Genomic DNA, 21,548 nt, shown 5'->3' on the forward strand with positions numbered 1-21,548 from the left:
TATCTGGTGGCGGTTTGTGATGGGAGTTTCCGGAAACGAGTCCACCCCTTTCCTCCACAGGCCAGTGTTGCTGTCGTCAAGGGAACCCGGAACGTCGGGAACAGGCAGAATCACCCAGCACATGGAAACCCAATCGGACGTTACAAAGGAGGGACCCTGGTCGCACTCACCACGATCGTGTCTGCCCCGATGACCATGTCGGGCGTCCGCAGGTCCTTCTGCAAGAAAGCCAGATTGCGGTTTAGTGGTGACGTGCCGTGGGCCTCACAGAGAAGTGTGCCCGTTGGTACGGGCGTGAGACAGCACCGCAGGGTGCAAAGTCAGGCCGACTTCGGAAGTTCAGGCTGGGGACGCTCCAAGTCATGAGCGAGGACACGAGTGGCTGTCCCAGCGGGTCCCCCTGCAGGGGCTGGAACGTGGGTGAGGCCGGGGCCCACAGGGGCTGCGGGATCAGGGGTCCGGCACTCGCGGAGCGTGTCACGGGCACTACGGGAAACACAATGCCTGTTGTGTAAGTTTTTGTTCTTCCAGGTTCTACTTGAGGTTGATCGGGGGCCCCACGTTACCCAGAATTAAGGCCAAAAGACTTTTGACCTGCTCGGTGTAATTTCAGAAAAAGGTACTCAGGGCCACGCGCGGTGGCTCACGCCTGTCATGCCACCACTTTGGGAGGCTGAGGCGGGTGGATCGCCTGAGGTCAGGAGTTCGAGACCAGCCTGGCCAACACGGTGAAACCCCGTCTCTACCAAAAATACAGATGTATCAGTCGGGCACCTGTCATCTCAGCTATGCAGGCGGCGGAGGCAGGAGAATCTCTCGAACCCAGGAAGGGGAGGCTGCAGTGAGCCGCGATCACACCACTGCACTCCAGCCTGGGTGACAGAGCGAGACTCTGTCTCCCACAACAAAAACAACAAAAAGCCAAGAAAGAAAAAGAAAAAGGTACTTAGGATGATAAAAGAAATCCAGGTTGGAAATTCTGCCTCAGAGCAGCCGGCAGTCACAGGACATCTCCGTGCAGCTTTCACCTTAGTCGCCCCCAGCCCTGGCCTCCCTAAGCTCTGCACTGCTAAAAGCCAAAATCAATATTCCTGTCTTCACAGCACTACTCACAACCGCATTCCCTCCAATGGCTTTCTTCCTTTCCTTTTCTCTCCCCTCCCTCCCTCTCTCCCTCCCTCCCTTCCTTCCTTCCTTCAATGTCTTCCTTCCTTCCTTCCTTGTTTCTTCCTTCCTTCCTTCCTTCCTTCCTTCCTTCAATGTCTTCCTTCCTTCCTTCCTTCCTCCTTCCTTCCTTCTTTCCTTCCTTCTTCTTCCTTCCTTCTTCCTTCCTTCCTTCCTTCCTTCCTTCCTCCTTCTTTCCTTCCTTCCTTCCTTCTTTCCTTCCCTCCCTCCCTCCCTCCATCCTTCCTTCCTTCCTTCTTTCCTTCTTTCCTTCCCTCCTTCCTCCCTCCCTCCCTCCTCCCTCCTTCCTTCCTTCCTTTCGAGACAGAGTCTCACTCTGTCACCCAGGCTGGAGTGCAGTGGCCGGATCTCAGCTCACTACAAGCTCCGCCTCCCGGGTTTACGCCATTCTCCTGCCTCAGCCTCCCGAGTAGCTGGGACTACAGGCGCCCGCCACCTCGCCCGGCCAATTTTTGTATGTGTGTTTTTAGTAGAGATGGCATTTCTCCATGTGATCCAGGATGGTCTTGATCTCATGACCTTGTTTTCCACCTGCCTCGGCCTCCCGAAGTGCTGGGATTACAGGCGAGAGCCATCGCGCCCGGCCGTCTAATGTACTTCTTGTATTAACTGCCATGGCGTATTGTATGGTAACACACAGCAACAGGGGAGCTACATTTACTCTATATCCTAAATGATAGCATTACATTCACTGTGACAGGACGTTACAACACATAGTAATAGCTGTGTTAATTTAATATATTGTGACTGATATTATATTAATTGGAGTCATATATTATATAACATATAGTAATCGATAAGCTACATTACTTCTCTACCCTAAAGGATGGTAGTGTATTAATTATAACAGTGTATTAGGGCCGGGCGCGGTGGCTCACACCTGTAATCCCAACACTTTGGGAGGCCGACGCAGGTGGATCGCCTGAGGTGAGGAGTTGGAGACCAGCCTGGCCAACGTGGTGAAGCTCCATCTCTACTAAAATAATAGTGTATTACATAGTAGCATATAGTAACAGATAAGTGACATAATTCTACATGATGATCCAATTATATTAATTGTCATAGTATATTACATAGTATCACACAGTAACACAGACTAATTCTGTGTATCGCAACCCATAGTAATAGATGTTAATTCTATATTGTAACTGATATTACTATATTAATTGCAATATTACATTCATAACATAGTAACAGATAAGCTACCTGAATCTGAAATCTTAAATGATAGTAGTATATTAATTATAATTGTACATTGCATTGTAGCATATAGGAACAGATAAACTACATAATTCTATATTAGAAATGATGTTACATTAATTGCAATCAGATATTACATAGTGGCACGGTTTTAAGCTACATAATTCTATATCATACTATTATAATATATAATACTATTATATTAATTGTAGAATATTACAACACATAGTAATACTGTACACTAATTGTATACCATAAATGATACTATTATATTAATTGCAAGATAATATTATAACACATAGCAATAAACTACATTAATTGTATACCATAAATGATACTATTATAAATTGCAAGATAATATTATAACACATAGCAATAAACTACATTAATTGTATATCATAAATGATACTATTATATAATTGCAAGATAAATTATTTTTTATTTTTTGGACACGAAGTCTTGCTCTGTCACCCAGGCTGGAGTGCAGTGGCATGATCTCGGCTCACTGCAACTTCCATCTCCCGGGTTCGTGCGATTCTCCTGCCTCAGCCTGCTGAGTAGCTGGGATTACAGGCGTGCACCACCAGGCCCAGATAATTTTTGTATTTTTAGTAGAGATGGGATTTCACCATGTTGGCCAGGCTGGTGTCGAACTCCTGACCTCAGGTGATCCACCCACCTTGGCCTCCCAAAGTGCTGGGATTATAGGTGTGAGCCGCCGTGCCCGGCCATAAGAGATTAGAATACATAATATTAGATAAGCTACATTAATTGAATATCATACATGGTACTATTCATATCAATTGCAAGAGAATATAACACATAGTAATAATCTACATTAATTCTATATCATAAATGATGCTGATATCAATTGCAAGAGAATATTATATGGTAATAGATAAGCTACATTATTCTATATCATAAATGATACTATGATATCATTGCAAGAGAATATAACACATAGTAATAATCTACATTAATTCTATATCATAAATGATGCTATATCAATTGCAAGAGAATAACACAGTAACAGATAAGCTACATTAATTCTATATCATAAATGATGCTATATCAATTGCAAGAGAATAACACAGTAACAGATAAGCTACATTAATTCTATATCATAAATGATACCACGGTATCAACTGCAAGAGAATATAGCACGTAGTAATAATCTACATTAATTCTATATCATAAATGATGCTATATCAATTGCAAGAGAACATTATAACATCTAGTAATAGATAAGCTACATTATTCTATATCATAAATGATACCATGGTATCAACTGCAATAGAATATAACACATAGTAATAATCTACATTAATTCTGTATCATAAATGATGCTATGATATCAATTGCAAGAGAATATTGTAACATGTAGTAATAGATAAGCTACATTAATTCCATATCATAAATGATACCATATCAATTGCAAGAGAATAACATAGTAACAGACAAGCTACATTAATTCTGTATCATAAATGATACTATGATATCAACTGTAAGAGAATATAACACATAGTAATAATCTACATAATTCTATATCATAAATGATACTATGATATCAATTGCAAGAGAATATTATAACATCTAGTAACAGATAAGCTACATTAATTCTATATCATAAATGATGCTATATCATTGCAAGAGAATAACACAGTAACAGATAAGCTACATTAATTCTATATCATAATGATGCCATGATATCAACTGCAAGAGAATATAACACATAGTAATAATCTACATGAATTCTATATCACAAATGATGCTACAAATATCAACTGCAAGAGAACATTATAACATCTAGTAATAGATAAGCTACATTAATTCTATGTCATAAATGATACTATTAGGTTATTTGCAATAGAGCATTACATGGTAACATAGTAATAGCTAAGCTGTGGCACCAACTGCATCTTGTGAATGACACTTATTTGTATCATGGATATTTAACACCTGCAAATCCCCTCGTCAGAGCCAAGGCATTTTCATGGGGACAGAAAGGCAGGGGCCCCTTGCCTGGTGCATCCGGCTGGCCACCTCCAGGGCCTTCTGCTTGGCGGTCTCCATGGCGTACCCGTACGGCGTGGCGAAGGAGGCTTTGTCCAGCTTCTCTTTAAACTTGGAGGGGACCACCTCAAACCTCAGACCCTGCAACAGAAGAAAAAGGGGTTAGGAGGGTCAACGAAAGACCCTAAGAAAACGGAACGGAACGTGCAAGATTGGCAGGAGATGTTTGCTGCACGCCCCGACCCTCTCCTCCATCCACCGAGCCTTCCCTGAGTGTGGCTGGGGAGTCGGAAACTCACCAGGGCTTTCCCTGAGTGTGGTTACTGGGCCGGGGACTGACCGGGGGCCTTCCTGGCTCTCGACGGAAGACATTGGCAAAGGAAGAAGCCAGGAACAAAGAGGCCAGCAGGGAACGATTGACTCAGGCCCTGAACGCACGAGTCAATGGTGCCACAGGGTTCCCGGAGCCCTGAAGGTTGGGGTAAAACCGTCCTGCCCACAAGAAATTCAGGAAAAATGCCAGCAATGGTGGCTGCGGGAAAGGAAGCAATGATGGCTCTAAGTCAATCCCTGGTACCCAGGAAGAGACAGCACCATCCCCGGGGAGGCCTGACCTAAGAGGCAGTGGTCCCTGCAGAGACTGTGGGGTCAGGAATGATGGTGGCAAATGCCCGCAGTGGGGGTGCCCCTGGCTGCCACAACCTGCCAGGGCTCAGGGAACTCCACATGTCCCCTCTGACAGAGAAGCATCGTCATCTTGGACACACACCCCCATCCTGGACACACACCATCATGTTGGACGGACACCGCCATCGTGGACAGACACCGCCATCGCGGACAGACACCGCCATCGCGGACAGACACCCCCATCGCGGACAGACACCCCCATCGTGGACACACACCTCTATCGTGGACACACACCGCCATCGTGGACACACACTGCCATTGTGGACAGACACCGTCATCTTGGGACATACACTGTCATCATGGACATACCCCGCCATCGTGGACAGACACCGCCATCGTGGACACAAACCGTCATCGTGGACACACACCGCCATCGTGGACAGACACCGCCATCGTGGACAGACACCGCCATCGTGGACAGATACCCCCATCGTGGACACACACCGCCATCGTGGACAGACACCGCCATCGTGGACAGACACCGCCATCGTGGACACACACCGCCATCGTGGACACACACCGCCATCGTGGACACACACCGCCATCGTGGACAGACACCCCCATCGTGGACAGACACCGCCATCGTGGACAGACACCGCCATCGTGGACACACACCGCCATCGAGGACAGACAGCGCCATCGTGGACAGACAGCGCCATCGTGGACACACACCGCCATCGTGGACAGACACCGCCATCGTGGACAGACACCGCCATCGTGGACACACACCGCCATCGTGGACACACACCGCCATCGTGGACAGACACCGCCATTGTGGACACCGCCATTGTGGACAGACACCGCCATCGTGGACACACACCGCCATCGTGGACACACACCGCCATCGTGGACACACACTGCCATTTAAGTCCTGTCGATTAAAAACCGCCTAAATGCAGCCCCCAAACATCGCTCTAACGCCGAATGTCGGCATGACCAGAAACATCCCCGTCCTGGCATAAACCCCTTTGTGACCAGAAACATTGGCGTCCCTGTGATCACCCTCCCCTCCGAGCAGAGGCATTCCCACCCTGCCGTCACGTTCCCCTCACACAGAAACAGTCCGGGCCTGCGATAAGCCCCCTTTTCCAAAACGCTTTGTGGAGCCCACTTTTTTTTTGTTTGTTTTTTGACACAGAGTCTCGCTCTGTCGCCCAGGCTGGAGCGCAGGGGGCGCCATCTCGGCTACACTGCAACCTCCGCCTCCCGGGTCCAAGCGATTCTCCTGCCTCAGCCTCCCCAGTAGCTGGGATGACAGGTGCACCACCACGCCCAGCTAATCTTTGTATTCTTAGTAGAGACGGGGTTTCACCATGTTGGCCAGGCTGGTCTCAAACTCCTGACCTCAGGGGATCCACCCGCCTCGGTCTCCCAAAGTGCTGGGATGACAGGCGTGAGCCACCAGGCCCGGCCTCACTTTTTGTACTTCTTTCTTCCTTCTTAAACTCTTATATTTGGTGCTGAAACCCAGGACAGGTGTTAGGGACAGAGGCCCTCTTGCAACGCAGGACCCAGTGGGCAGGTGCAGCCCGTCCTGGGCTAACTCCTTGATCCCAAGAATCTCTGGCCACCCGCCCGGTCTTTTCTCTCTGTTCACTTTCCAAGCAATTTGTGTCAGCACAACTCATGTAAAGGGGACGTCGAGGCTTAAGCTGGAGCTACTCCCTGGTGGGCTCTGAAAACCTTCAGATCTCACAAATCCACCTGCGACCGCCTGCAACAGGTGTTCCGCTCTCAAACCCTCGCTCCCTCTTTCTCTCTCTTCCTCCCTCTTCTCTCTCTCTCCCTCGCTCTCTCTCCTCCTCCCTCTTCTCTCTCTCTTTCCCTTGCTCTCTCTCTTCCTTGCGTGCTTCCAGTTTGGGAGGCCCTTTGCCGATTCCAACAGGAACATCCGACGTCCGACACGAATCCAGCCGGTGGGTTAAGACCTGCCCTCCCCTGGCTTTCTGTCGGTACCCGGGAAAAGTCAGGTCTGCCATCCCGGTCCTCGGAGGACCAGCGGGACTGAGCAAGGAGAAATCTTAGGGGACGCCCAGTTCCTTCTCAGCTTGAATGTCCTCCTTATAAAGACGATTCTGGGTCTCTGTGTTTTGTCTGGCGATGCCTCAAACACAAACAGACACTCTCGGCTTCCTCTTACCAGGCCACGTGGAGGCCAAACGACCCCACGTTCTTACGTCCTCCCCTCTGGGGTGTCTCCATCCCAACGTGGCCAAACGTGGCTTACAGGACAGCCTAAAGCCAGAGTGTTGAATTTTTTATTGCAACACAGTCTCTGGCACCAATACGAACGACATGATGACAGCGGATGGCCCGGACGCGGCACGTTTAACTTCCAAATTCTCAGGGACCTTGACAACTTTTTCACCAGGGACGGCTAATGGCAAGAGGTTCCCTATACTCAGGCCATCTTCTACCCTCCCTATGTCAAGTTGCACCTCTCATGACGTTCTTTTTTTTTTTTTTGAGACGGAGTCTCGCTCTATCGCCCAGGCTGGAGTGCAGTGGCCGGATCTCAGCCCATTGCAAGCTCCGCCTCCCGGGTTTACACCATTCTCCTGCCTCAGCCTCCCGAGTAGCTGGGACTACAGGCGCCCGCCACCTCGCCCGGCTAGTTTTTTGTATCTTTTAGTAGAAACAGGGTTTCACTGTGTTAGCCAGGATGGTCTGGATCTCCTGACCTCGTGATCCACCCGTTTCAGCCTCCCAAAGTGCTGGGATGACAGGCTTGAGCCACCGCGCCCGGCCCTTTTTTTTTTTTTTTTTTGAGACGGAGTCTCACTCTATTGTCTAGACTGGAGTGCAGTGCTGTGATCCCGGCTCACTGCAACCTTCGCCTCCCGGATTCAAGCGATTCTCCTGCCTCAGCCTCCTGGGTAGCTGGGACCACAGGCACCCGCCACCGCACCCGCCTAATTTTTTGTATTTTTTTTTAGTAGAGACGGGGTTTCACCGTGTTGGCCAGGATGGTCTCGATCTCCTGACCTCGTGATCCGCCCGCCTCGGCCTCCCAAAGTGCTGGGATGACAGGCGTGAGCCACCGCGCCCGGCCAAATGTGTTTTCTTTAATACGAGGACACAATTGGAAAAACTGGCTATTTTACCAAGGCTTTGGCTGCAACGGAGTGCTTTCCTTTAAGGAATCAAACCTGAACTTACAAAGCCAAGAAAGGCCTTGGAAAAAACTGGTCTCATATTTTGCATACGCCGTCCCTGTACAGGGTTTCCGACCTGTGCTAAGTAAAGAATGTCAGTTTCTGACAGGCCGGGAACCCCAAGCTATCTTGGAACCTCAAGAGGGAGGGAAATTAGCCCAACTCCGAGGTATTTAATGGTACAAACCTGGGGCTGGGCTCAGCTTTACAAAGGTCCTGAGATTCCTTGCATGGAACAAAATTCCATCAAAGCCAATTTAAACGGCCTATGTAACAAATACGTATTCTTGGCCGGGCGCGGTGGCTCACGCCTGTCATCCCAGCACTCTGACCTCAACCCCAGATCACATAGACTCCTACCTTATGCCCCGAGGCACCCAGACCATTCTCATCCCTGTCACTAGGACTGGGCACGTGGCATCCCTCGCTCCCAGGGTACCAGAGCGCCAGTCCTCGGTCCGCAAGAGCAGACCCCTGCCCCACTGCTCTATCCATAGGCAACCGGTAACCAGCACTTTGGGAGGCCGAGGCGGGCAGATCACAAGGTCAGGAGATGGAGACCATCTTGGCTAACACAGTGAAAGCCTGTCTCTACTAAAAATACAAAAAAATTAGCTGGGCTTGGTGGCAGGTGCCTGTAGTCCCAGCTACTCAGGAGGATGAGGCAGGAGAATCACTTGAACTCGGAGGGGTGGAGCTTGAAGTGAGCCGAGATCATGCCACTGCATGCCAGCCTGGGCGACAGAGGGAGAGTCCGTCTCAAAATAAATACATAAATAAGTAAGTATATAAAGTAAAATTAATAATTATTCTTGCTGCACTGTATACAAATAAGCAGGCCAAGTATGACAAAGCAAACTGGTCCTACCATAATTCGTCTTTTAATAAAAGTGGTAAAACTCGACAACGAAAAACCATGTTTCCAAACCTATAGTTACCCTTTGTCGTGAAATTCTAGTCTTGCCTCATGGTTTTCAGTTTTTTTTTTTTTTGAGACGGAGTCTTGCTCTTTCGCCCGGGCTGGAGTGCAGTGGCCGGATCTCAACTCACTGCAAGCTCCGCCTCCCGGGTTTTACGCCATTCTCCTGCCTCAGCCTCCCGAGTAGCTGGGATGACAGGCGCCCGCCACCTCGCCCGGCTAGTTTTTTGTATTTTTAGTAGAGACGGGGTTTCACCGGGTTAGCCAGGAGGGTCTCGATCTCCTGACCTTGTGATCTGCCCGTCTCGGCCTCCCAAAGTGCTGGGATGACAGGCGCGAGCCACCGCGCCCGGCCTTTTCCTTTTTCTTTGTCCCCATTTTTCCCAAGTGAGAAGCCCTAAAACCTAAGCTCTGCCCTCTTCAAGCCCTGGGAACTTAAAGCTAGATGTTTCAACAGGTGCTCCCTCAAAGGCCCCCAGATAAAGAGTGCGACCAGGAACAAATCAACTTCTTCCCCTCCCTCCAGTGCTGTGTTTGGTGACCCGTAAGCATGACCTCCCTCAGCAGGAAGTGGCCAGAAAGAACACAGCACCCCTCATCCTTTTACAACTGGAGGGTCTGGATTCACATAGCAGGAGCATCGCCATCTTGGACACGCATGGCCAAGCTGGACACGCACGGCCAACTTGGACGCATACCGCCATCTTGGACACGCATGGCCAACTTAGATGCATATCGCCATCTTGGATGCATACCGCCATCTTGGACACGCACCGCCATCTTGGACACGCGTGGCCAAGCTGGACACGCACGGCCAACTTAGACATATACCGCCATCTTGGACACGCAGTGCCATCTTGGACACGCATGGCCATCTTGAACATGCACGGCCAACTTAGATGCATATCGCCATCTTGGACGCATACCGCCATCTTGGACATGCACCGCCATCTTGGACACGCACGGCCAACTTAGATGCATATCGCCATCTTGGACGCATACCGCCATCTTGGACACGCACCGCCATCTTGGACACACATGGCCATCTTGGACACGCACGGCCAACTTAGATGCATATCGCCATCTTGGATGCATACCGCCATCTTGGACATGCACCGCCATCTTGGACATGCACCGCCATCTTGGACACGCACGGCCAACTTGGACACGCACGGCCAACTTGGATGCCTACCGCCATCTTGGACACGCACCACCATCTTGGACACGCACGGCCATCTTGGACACTTACCACCATCTGGGACAAGTGCCACCATTTTAAGTTCCCTTGATTAAAAACCGCCTAAAATCAGCACCAAAACATGAGCCTCATGGCTACTGTCAGCATGACCAGAAACAGTCAAACCCTGAAATAAACCCTCTGTGACCAGAAACATCCCAAGGCCAAGAGAAGCTCCCCTCAGACCAGAGACATTCCAACCTGTCCGTCAACTTTGCCTCACACAGAAACATTCCGAGCCCGCGACAGGCTTCCCCTTCCTAAACCGTGAAGTACCCTTAGTCTGTAAGAGAACGCTCCCGACCTAACTCCGCCGGAAGCACCCCTCAGGCTTATTCTCCAAAATAAATCTGTCTTTGACTGTGAAGCTCCTTTTCTGGTTTCATCTTTCTTCAACTCTTACACCCTCCTCAGCCCTCCTCACCTCTTGAAGGCGTACCCAGATCCTGGCCCCAACGCCCATCCTGGTCTTCAGGGCACCAGTCACCAAGCCCTGGACCTGCCCCGCAGACCTCATCCCCAGATCACGTAGACTCCTGCCTTATGCCCCGTCACCCCCCAGTCATGGAGACCCACGCCTTCTGTAAGGCACCCAGACCATTCTCATCCCCGTCACTAGGCCCAGGCACGTGGCGTCCCCCCTCCCAGGGTACCAGACCTCCTGTCCTTAGTTCGCAAGAGCAGACTCCTGCCCCACTGCTCTATCCATAGGCAACCAGTAACTACCCCACCATCACTAGTAACTTGTCTGCCATCACCAGTAACTTTTCTGCCATCACCAGTAACTACCCCCATCACCAGTAACTAACCCCTACCACCAGTAACGAACCCCCATAACCACCAGTAACTATCCCCATCACCAGTAACTAGCCCACATCACCGGTAACTATCCCCATCACCAGTAACTATCCCCATCACCAGTAACTATCCCATACCACTAGTAACTACCCCACATCACCAGTCACTAACCCCCATCACCAGTAACTACCCCCATCACCAGTAACTAACTCCCATCACTAGTAACTACCCCTCATCACCAGTAACTGCCGCCCACCACCAGTGAGGGTAGTACCCCCCATCACCAGTAACTACTCCCATCACCAGTAACTATCCCATATCACCAGTAACTACCCCCATCACCAGTCACTAACCCCCATCACCAGTAACTAACCCCCATCACCAGTCACTAACTCCCATCACCAGTAACTACCCCCATCACCAGTCACTAACCCCCATCACCAGTAACTACCCCCATCACCAGTCACTAACTCCCATCACCAGTAACTACCCCCATCACCAGTAACTATCCCTATCACCAGTAACTACCCCCATCACCAGTCACTAACCCCCATCACCAGTAACTATGCCTTCATCAGTAGACTCTCTCCTCCATGTCATTAGGGCTCCAGAGAGAGGCAGACACCCACTGCCTAGGCGCCCCACCACTCGCAGTAAGATCCCCATGGGGGCACCAGGAAACACTTCTTCCCACACCCCAACTATGAAGCCCAACCTTCAGTCACAGGGCCCACTCAATCCCTACAAGTCCTGGGTCACTGGCCTCCCCAGTCCGCAGGGGGCCCAGGTCACTCCCCTCCCCCATCCCTAGGGAGTCCCGGGTTACTCTCTCTTCCCCCATCCCTAGAGGTCCTGGGTCACTCTGCCCTTCCCCATCCCTAGGGGGGACCCGGGTTAGTCTCCCCACCCCCATCCTTAGGGAGTCCTGGGTCACTCTACCCTCCCCATTCCTAGGGGTCCTGGGTCACTCCCCTCCCCCATCCCTAGGGAGTCCCAGGTTAGTCTCCCTTCCCCCATCCCCAGGGGCTCCTGGGTCACTCTGCCCTTCCCATTCCTAGGGGTCCCGAATCACTCTCCCCAACCCCGTTCCTAGGGGTCCCGGGTAACTCTCCTCTCCCACATCCCTGGGGGTCCCGGGTCACTCTGCCCTCCCCATTCCTAGGGGCCTTGGGTTACTCTCCCCTCCCCCATCCCTAGGGGTCCCGGGTTACTCTCCCCGTCCCCGTCCATGGGGCTCCAGGGTCAGTCTACCCTCCCCATTCCTAGGGGTCCCGGGTTACGCTCTCCTCCCCCATCCCTAAGGGTCCCAGGTCACTCCCCACCCCCATCCCTAGGGGGTCCCGGGTTACTCTCCCCTCCCCCACCCCTGGAGCTTCCGGGTCGCTCTCCCCAACCCCATCCCTGCGGGTCCCGGGTCACTCTGCCCTCCCCCATCCCTAAGGGTCTCAGGTCACTCTCCCATCCCTATCCCTCGGGTTCCTGACTCTCCGGGCCCTCCTGGGTTCAGCCCCTCCGTCCCCTGCCCCTGCCCCGCCCAGGCCCAGGCCGCACCGCGTTGCTGAGGATCTCCCGACGGCGTGGGGAGGCGCTGGCCAGCACCACGCGCTTGTGCAGCAGCTTCCCGATCACCGGGCACAGCACCATGGCGTCCACGCCGGGAGCCAGGTGTCCGCAGATCTCAGCCCAGAGCCCGCGGTGAGCGCAGCTGCAAAAGACGGCGGACACAGTCCCGCCTCCGCGAGGCCACGCCCCGCCCGCCTCCGCGAGGCCACGCCCCGTCTCCGCCTTCATGGCCCTCCCGCCAGGCCACGCCCACTCCACGACTCCATTGGCCTCACCGTGAGGCCACGCCCAGTCCATGCCTTCATTGGCCTCCCCGCGATGCCACGCCCCGGTCACGCCTTCATGGCCCTCCCCCCCCCCGCCACGCCCACTCCACGCCTCCATTGGCCTCCCCGTGAGGCCACGCCCAGGCCACACCCCCATCCGACTCCCCTCGGGTACCGCCCCGGCTTCGCAGTGAAGCACCGCCCCCAGCTCCGCCTCCCGGACCCTGTCCCCGCCCCTGGCGCTCGCCCCGCCCCTCCCCGCCCAGCCTGCGGCGCCAAGACTGACAATGCCGCAGCACGAGCCGGCAGCAGGGGATTCCCCGGGGAGGAAGGGCCGGCGTGGATACCTGGGGTTCCTTGCAGGCGCGGCGTGGGGAGTGGAAATGCTGGGGTTCCCGCGGCTGCGGTTGTGAGCAGCTGTGGGGGTGGGGTGTTCTTACCCGCACATGGGGGGGTCAGGCTCACAGATGGGGGTCTTGTGGGCGCCGTGTTGGGGAACGTAGAGATGGGGGCTCCCCGCGGTCGCGGTGGGAGGGCCGTGGAGATGGCGGGGGGTCGTCCTTCCAGGATCGGTGGGAGGGGCATAGACATTGGGGGGTTCCCCGCGAGCCTGGTGGGAGGGGCGTGGAGATGGGGTCCCCGCGGGCCGGGTGGGAGGGGCGTGGATATGGGGCTGTCCGCGGGCCTGGTGGGAGGGGCGTGGAGATGGGAGTCCCCGAGGGCCTGGTGGGAGGGGCGTGGAGATGGGGGTGTCCCTCCAGGACCGGTGGGAGGGGCGTGGATATGGAGCCGTCTGCGGGCCTGATGGGAGGGGCGTGGAGATGGGAGTCCCCGAGGGCCTGGTGGGAGGGGCGTGGATATGGAGCCGTCTGCGGGCCTGATGGGAGGGGCGTGGAGATGAGGGTCCCCGCGGGCCTAGTGGGAGGGAAGTGAATATGGGGTCCCCGCGGGCTGGGTGGGAGGGGTGTGGAGAAGTTGGGGGTCCTTGTGGGAGGGGCGTGGACATTGGGGATCCGCGCGCGTGGTGCTGGGCGCGGCGTGGGGACCCCCTGTGGGCTCAGGGATGGGACCAGAGCGGGCGCTGCGAGGTCAGGGACGCCCTGGTGGTCTCGGCTGTACCTTCCCTCCCTAAATGGACCCCACCTCCAGGGCAGCGGGTCCCTTGCGCGCCGCAGGCTGCAGGGGGCGCGCGTGAGCTGTGCTTGGATTTTTCTTCACCCCGCCCCCACCGCCAAGAGCCCAGCCACACCTGCTCCCTATAAACCCAGAGTGGCCTGGAGACTCCGGGGACTGTTTCCCCAGCCTTTTGTGACTCAAAAGATTTTAAAATAAAATGTCAAAAATAATCATAGACCCAGATCATATGCCAGTGATGTGTAGATACAGAAAACGGAATCCTACCTTTAATTTTCTTAACTGTGGAATGACGTCTGAGGGTGTCCAATACATTGTGGAGGAAACGAAAAACAGAGAAGTTACAGAATAGTCAAATAAACGGGAGGAAGAAAAGCACCTAAACCATGTGATGTCTGATTTTCAATATTGTGAGTTTTGAAAAAAAAAATTTAAAAATAACAGCAGCATACAGATTCATATTTCGTATTTTTGGAGAAGTAACTTTTCTTCGTTTTGAAGCAATAGAGGGAATCACAACTTTACAAACTATACTGCATATAACATAAACTCCATGCAGGTGAAGGTGTTTTTGTGTTTCCTTCCTTCCTTATTTTCTTTCCTTCCTTCCTTCCTTCTTTCTTTCTTTTTCTTTCTTCCTTCCTTCCTTCCTTTCTTTCTCTTTCTTTCTTTCCTTCTTTCCTTCCTTCCTTCCTTCCTTCCCTCCCTCTTTCCTTCCTTCCTTCCTTCCTTCCTCTTTCTTTCTTTTCTTTCTTCCTTCCTTCTTCTTTTCTTTTCTTTTCTTTTCTTTTCTTTCTTTTCTTTCTTCCTTCCTTCCTTCCTTCCCTCCCTCTTTCCTTCCTTCCTTCCTTCCTTCCTTCTTTCTTTTCTTTTCTTTTCTTTCTTTTTTTGAGATGGAGTCTCACTCTGTCACCCAAGCTGGAGTGCAATGTTATGATCTCGACTCACTGCAAACTCCACCTCCCAGGTTCAAGCTATTCTCCTGCCTCAGCCCCCGGAGTAGCTAGGATTACAGGCACCTGCCATCACACCTGGCTAATTTTTGCATTTTTAGTAGAGATGGGGTTTCACTGTGTTGACCAGGCTGGTCTTGAACTCCTGACCTCAGGTGATCCACCCGACTCAGCCTCCCAAAGTGCTGGGATTACAGGTGTGAGCCACCGGGCCCAGTCGCGGGTGAGATATTAAATCATAAAGAAAAATAGCAAAGGAAGGCCGGGCGCGGTGTCTCATGCCTATAATCCGAGCACTTTGGGAGGCAGATAGATCATGAGGTCAGGAGATCGACACCATCCTGGCTAACACGGTGAAACTCCGTCTCTACTAAAAAATACACAAAACTAGCCGGGCGTGGTGGCAGGCACCTGTAGTCCCAGCTACTCGGGAGGCTGAGGCAGGAGAATGGCGTGAACCCAGGAGGCGGAGCCTGCAGTGAGCCGAGATCGTGCGACTGCACTCCAGCCTGGGCGACAGAGCGAGGTTTCGTCTCAAAAAAAAAAGAAGAAGAAAGAAAAGGAAAAGAAAAACAGCAAAGGAAATTACAGTAATTATCTATAGAAGATGAAGTGAAGGCTACCACTTCCTAAACAGGTGCAGGCAAAGCTGAAGGGTTCAGTGACCTAGAATAGGGGTTACTGGTAACCATCACTCAAAACCCTGAAGCTTAAAATAGCAAAAATCAATTGCATTATAGCCCTGCAGGTCAGAAGTCTGAAATCAAGGCATAGGCAGGGCCACGCTCCTCTGAAGCCTCTAGGGGATGATCCTTCCTGCCCCAGCTTCTGGGGGCTCCAGGTGTCCCGGGCTTGTGGCCGCATCACTCCAGTCTCTGCCTCCGTCTCCATGTGGCCTCCTCCTCTGTGTCTGTGTCTCCTCTTCTGTCTCTTACAAGGACACCTGTCATTGGACTTAGGGTCCACCTTAATCCAGTATGATATCTTGAAATCATGAACTAATTGCACATGTAAGAACCCGATTTCCAAATAAGGTGCCATTCACCTGGTAGACGTATCAACGGGGAGACACGGATCAACCCAGTCAACCATACCAGCGTTCCAGGAGTGCCAGCTAACCAGAGATGGGGTCCAGCAGCCTTTAACACGCCTGCATTTATCCTTGTAAGTTGTCCGTTATGGCCACAGCATGGAAAGCCCACCAGGCAGAGCTTTAACTGCTCGAAAGCCCTGACTACTGCAGCCCTCCTGATCTCAATGTGCCTGTCAGTGACTTTCAGAATTTCCTTTGCTTTTTTTTTTTTTTTTTTTTGACTGACTCTTGCCCTGTTGCCCAGACTGGAGTGCAGTGGCACGATCTCGGCTCACTGCAACCTCTGCCTCCCAGGTTCAAGGGACTCTCTTGCCTCAGCCTCCTGAGTATCTGGGACTACAGGTGCCCTCCACCATGCCCGGCTAATTTTTTGTATTTTTTAGTAGAGATGGAGTTTCTCTGTGTTGGCCAGGCTAGTCTCAAACTCCCCACCTCAGGTGATGCACCCACTTTGGCCCTTCCCAAGTGCTGGGATGACAGGCATGAGCCACCATGCCCGGCCAATGCCTGTTTCGTTTGTTTGTTTGTTTGTTTGCTTTTGAGACAGAGACAGAGTCTCGCTCTGCCGCCCAGGCTGGAGTGCAGTGGCCCGATCTCGGCTCACTGCAAGCTCCTCCTCCCGGGTTCACGCCATTCTCCTGCCTCAGCCTCCCAAGTAGCTGGGACTACAGGCGCCTGCCACCACGCCCCGCTAATTTTTTTTTTTTTTTTTTTAGTAGAGACGGGGTTTCACCACATTGGTTAGGCTGGTCTTGAACTCCTGACCTCAGGTGATCTGCCCGCCTCGGCCTCCCAAAGTGCTGGGATGACAGGCATGAGCCATCATGCCTGGCCAATGTCTGTTTTTTCTTTGTTGTTGTGTGTTTTTTTTGTTTTGTTTTGTTTTTTGTTTTTTGGTTTTTTTTCTGAGGCAGAGTCTTGCTCTGTCGCCCAGGCTGGAGTGCAGTGGTGCGATCTCAGCTCACTGCAAGCTCCACCTCCCGGGTTTACGCCATTCTCCTGCCTCAGCCTCCCGAGTAGCTGGCACTACAGGTGCCGCCACCACACCCCGTTAATTGTTTTTGTATTTTTTTTTCTTTTTTCTTTTAGTAGAAACGGGGTTTCACCACATTGGTTAGGCTGGTCTCGAACTCCTGACCTCAGGTGATCTGCCCGCCTCGGCCTCCCAAAGTGGTGCGATGACAGGCGTGAGCCACCGTGCCCGGCCGAATGTCTGTTGTTTCTAAGCCAGCCAGTCTATGGTATTCTGTGATAGCAGCCTGCAATGGACTAAGACATCCCATAAGAAGAGGAGAAGAGGAGCTGAAGACACAGACACACATTGAGGGACGACCCTGTGAGGACACAGGGAGAAGACGGCATCTCCAAGCTCAGGAGAGAGGCCTCGGGAGGAACCAGCCCTGCCCACACCTTGACCTCAGACCTCCAGCCTCCAGGACTGTGGGAGAATCAATGTTTGTTGTCTAAGCTGTACAGCGTACAGAACTTTGCTATGGCAACCCCAGCAAACTCAGACACCCCATTTCACCAGGCCGGGCTTCTCTCCTTAATGTCCTATTTTGCATTGAGCCAGCATCGCATGGTCTGATGTTCAAAGATTCTCAAATGTGTGCATGTTTGTAGGTTGTGTGTAATTCAGTTGCTAAGAACTGAGGAGATCCTACTGTCCAGGAAACACCTGGCAATGTCTGAAGATATTTTTGACTGTCACGTCCGGGTGTGTGCAGTGTGGGGGTGCTGCTCCCATCTGGTGGGCGGAGCCCAGCGTCACTGCTGAACACCCTACAATGCCTGGGACGGCCCCACCGCAGAGAGCCCTCCAGCCCCAAATGTCAGCTGTGCTGAGGTGGAGAAACCCTGAGTTAGCATGCGAGGGTTTCTCTATCTATCATCTATCTATGTATCCATGTTATCCATCAATTATCCAGCTATTCATCTATCATGTATCCATCTATCTTGTCTATGGATCTATCTATCACCCTTCCATCTATTTAGCCATGATATCTATTTATGTATCCATCCATCTATGGATCTATGTGTGTATGTATCTATCTATCGTCTATCTATGTATGTATCTGTCTATTGATCATCTATCCATCTATATCTGTATGTATGTCTATCTATCCATGTATGTATGTATGTATCTATCATCTATCCATCTATGTATCTATCATCTATCCATCTATGTATCTATCTATCTATCTATGTATCTATCTATCTATGTATCTATCTATCTATCTATCTATCTATATCTACCTACTGTCTCTCTATTATTTATCTATCATCTATCTATCTATCTCTATCTATCATCTATCTACCCATGTATGTATCTATCTGTCCATCTATTATCTATCCATGTATGTATGTATGTATCTATCTGTCCATCTATTATCTATCCATCCATTCTGTTATCTATGTATCCATCTATCTATCGTCTATCTATGTATGTATCTGTCTATCCATCATCTATATTTTCATCTATCATCTATCATCTATCAATCTATCATCTATCTATCTATCTATCTATGTATCTATCTATCTATCTATCTATCTATCTATCTATCTATCTATCTATCTCTATCATCTATCTATCTGTAGCTATCTACCTACTATCTATCATCTATCTATGTATCTATCATCTATCCATCTATGTATCTATCATCTATCTATCTATCTCTATCTATCTATCTATGTATCTATCTATGTATCTATCTATCTAGCTCCTATCATCCATTTATCAATCTATCATCTATCTACCCATGTATGTATCTATCTGTCCATCTATTATCTATCCATGTATCTATCCATTTGTCTATTTTTTTTTTTTTTGAGACAGAGTCTCACTCTGTCACCCAGGCTGGAGTGCAGTGGCGTGATCGTGGCTCACTGCAACCTCCGCCTCCCAGGTTCAAGCGATTCTCCCACCTCAGCCTCCCAAGTAGCTGGGATGACAGGTGCCTGCCACCACACCCAGCTAATTTTGTATTTTTAGTAGAGACGGGATTTTACCTTGTTGGACAGGCTGGTCTCGAACTCTGGACCTCAGGTGATCTGCTTGCCTCGGCCTCCCAAAATGCTGGGATTACAGGTGTGAGCCACTGCACCCAGCCTTAAACTCCTCTATCTATCTATCTATCTATATCTACCTACTGTCTCTCTATTATTTATCTATCATCTATCTGTATCTACCTACTATCTATCATATATCGATGTATCTATCATCTATCTATCTGTAGCTATCTACCTACTATCTATCTATGTATCTATCATCTATCTGTATCTATCTACCTTCTATCTATCATCTATGTATCTATCATCTATCTGTATCTACCTAGTATCTATCTATCTATCTCTATCTATCATCTATCTATCTATGTAGCTATCTACCTACTATCTATGTATCTATCATCTATCTATGTATCTATCTATCTATATCTATCATCTATGTATCTATCATCTATCTGTATCTACCTAGTATCTATCTATCTCTATCATCTATCTATCTATGTAGCTATCTACCTACTATCTATCTATGTATCTATCATCTATCTGTATCTATCTACCTACCATCTATCTATCATCTATGTACCTATCATCTATCTGTATCTACCTAGTATCTATCTATGTATCTATCTATCTATCTCTATCTATCATCTATCTATCTATCTATCTATGCTATTAGTTCTGTCCCTCTAGAGAACCCTGAGTAAAGCAATGGTGTTTTGTTTTTGTTTTTGTTTGTTTGTTTTCCAGCAGGATAAACAGACCAAGACAAGGAGCCTGTGAAGAGGATAAGACACTGGATCCAGCATCAAATGGAGTCTGTGTTTAAATTGCAAACCCCACAGAAATCAGAGACAGAAACACATTTGCCTTCTGCAGTGGAAAAAATAGAAGTAGCATCAACGCTGTTTTTTTTTTTTTATGTTTTATTTTTATTTTTTACAGACACAGGGTCTCACCGTGTTGCCTAGATTGGCCCTTGAACTCCCGGACTCAAGCAGTCATCCCGTCTGAGCCTCCCAAAGTGCCGGGATTACCGGCATGAACCACCACGCCTTGATGGAGGCTGAGACTTTTTGGAATGCCTCCCTCTCTCCATGTCCTGCCAAGAAGAGAAGTCAAGTTTTCCATCTTAAAACATGGGTGTGAGTCAATAGACATGTGTTATCTTTTTACTCAAAGCTCGGCAAGTGAACAGACGGAGTCAGCTTCCAGGAAACCTTCACGGCTGTAAGAGGCTGTAAGAAACCTTACACGACATGTAAAACATGTCGGCCGCTCTCCATAGTCAAGTGGCTGCACAAATCATAATAAAGGCAAAAAAAAAAAAAAAAAAATTGACGCACTTTGCCTGCTTGCAACGTCTTCGTTTGCGGGAGGATGTCGGCGTTCTCACACGGTCTCGAGGAAGGATATTGTGTGGGCTTCCTCTGACTCAAGCTCTCAGTTTTGTTTACAGGGCAGTTCAGGGATCTTCTGTGCGTTGCCCTGAAGGTGCTCCTCTGAGGTCTTTCACAGGTTCCGCCCCCCACCCCCACGAGACACACCCAAGGCCCACGCTCAGCACCTGTGGTCAGATCTCCTCCGGGGTCTCTTGCTGACTGAAGCGTTTCAGCCCTGGAGGCTTCTGGATCAGCTTTGCTTTCTAGGGTTCAGCTTTGGGACAGTCTAGAGAAGCAGGAGGGCAATTTCCCTCTTTCTGTGGAGGTTCTGGGTCTCTCTTGCAGCCCCCAGTTCCCTCTGGAGGCTCGAGGGGAGGATCCTCCTGCCTCTCCCAACTCCTGGGGGCTCCAGGCATCCCTGGGCTTGTGGCCGCATCACTCTAGTCTCTGCCTCCGTCTCCACGTGGCCGCCTCCTCTATGTCTGTGTCTCCTCTTCTGTGTCTTAGAAGGACACCTGCCCTTGCGTTTAGGGCCCACCCTACTCCAGAATGATCCAATCTCAAGGTCCTTAACTTAATCACATCTGCAAAGAGCCTGTTTCCAAATAAGGTCTTACTCACAGGCTCTGAGCATTAGGCTATAGACATACGTTTTTGGGGGGCACTATTCAATCCACTACAATTGTATCCAGTTCCTTCTGGGAGGCTCTAAGGGAGGATCCTTCCTGCCTCTCCCAGCTCCTGGGGGCTCCAGGTGTCTCTAGGCTCACCGCTGCCTCACTGCAGTCTCTGCCTCTCCTTCATCCACGTGTGGAAGAGAGCTGGTTCCCAGGGAGGCTCCCCCGCCTGGAGCCTGCAGACCAGCTCACAACAGTGGCTCATTTTTCTGGAGACATGTGGACATTCAGGCTGGACTTGCTGGTACACCATCCTGGCAGTCCCATGTCTACGCCTGCCTCA

At 50.5% G+C, this 21,548-nt stretch overlaps 1 protein-coding gene across 4 annotated transcripts in view; it reads right to left on the reverse strand.

Moving 5' to 3' along the window:
* Nucleotides 1–13,650, reverse strand: part of ASMTL (acetylserotonin O-methyltransferase like) — a 36,558-nt gene extending 22,908 nt beyond the window's left edge. For 2 of the 4 annotated variants that reach the window (XM_033199066.1, XM_033199072.1), the window contains exons 1-3: nucleotides 12,746–12,961; nucleotides 4,408–4,539; nucleotides 171–218 (exon numbers count right to left, since the gene is read on the reverse strand). In XM_033199066.1, coding sequence (XP_033054957.1) covers nucleotides 171–218; nucleotides 4,408–4,539; nucleotides 12,746–12,838 — 273 coding nt within the window. In that variant the 5' untranslated portion in view covers nucleotides 12,839–12,961. Of the gene's footprint in view, nucleotides 1–170; nucleotides 219–4,407; nucleotides 4,540–4,738; nucleotides 5,203–12,745; nucleotides 12,962–13,463 lie in introns of those variants that run through there. The other 2 variants (XM_033199087.1, XM_033199080.1) reach the window with 2 other exon arrangements.
* Nucleotides 13,651–21,548: the final 7,898 nt, after the last annotated feature.

Source organism: Trachypithecus francoisi, unplaced genomic scaffold, assembly GCF_009764315.1.
Source record: "Trachypithecus francoisi isolate TF-2019V2 unplaced genomic scaffold, Tfra_2.0 Contig01714, whole genome shotgun sequence".
Taxonomy (NCBI): Eukaryota; Metazoa; Chordata; class Mammalia; order Primates; family Cercopithecidae; genus Trachypithecus; species Trachypithecus francoisi.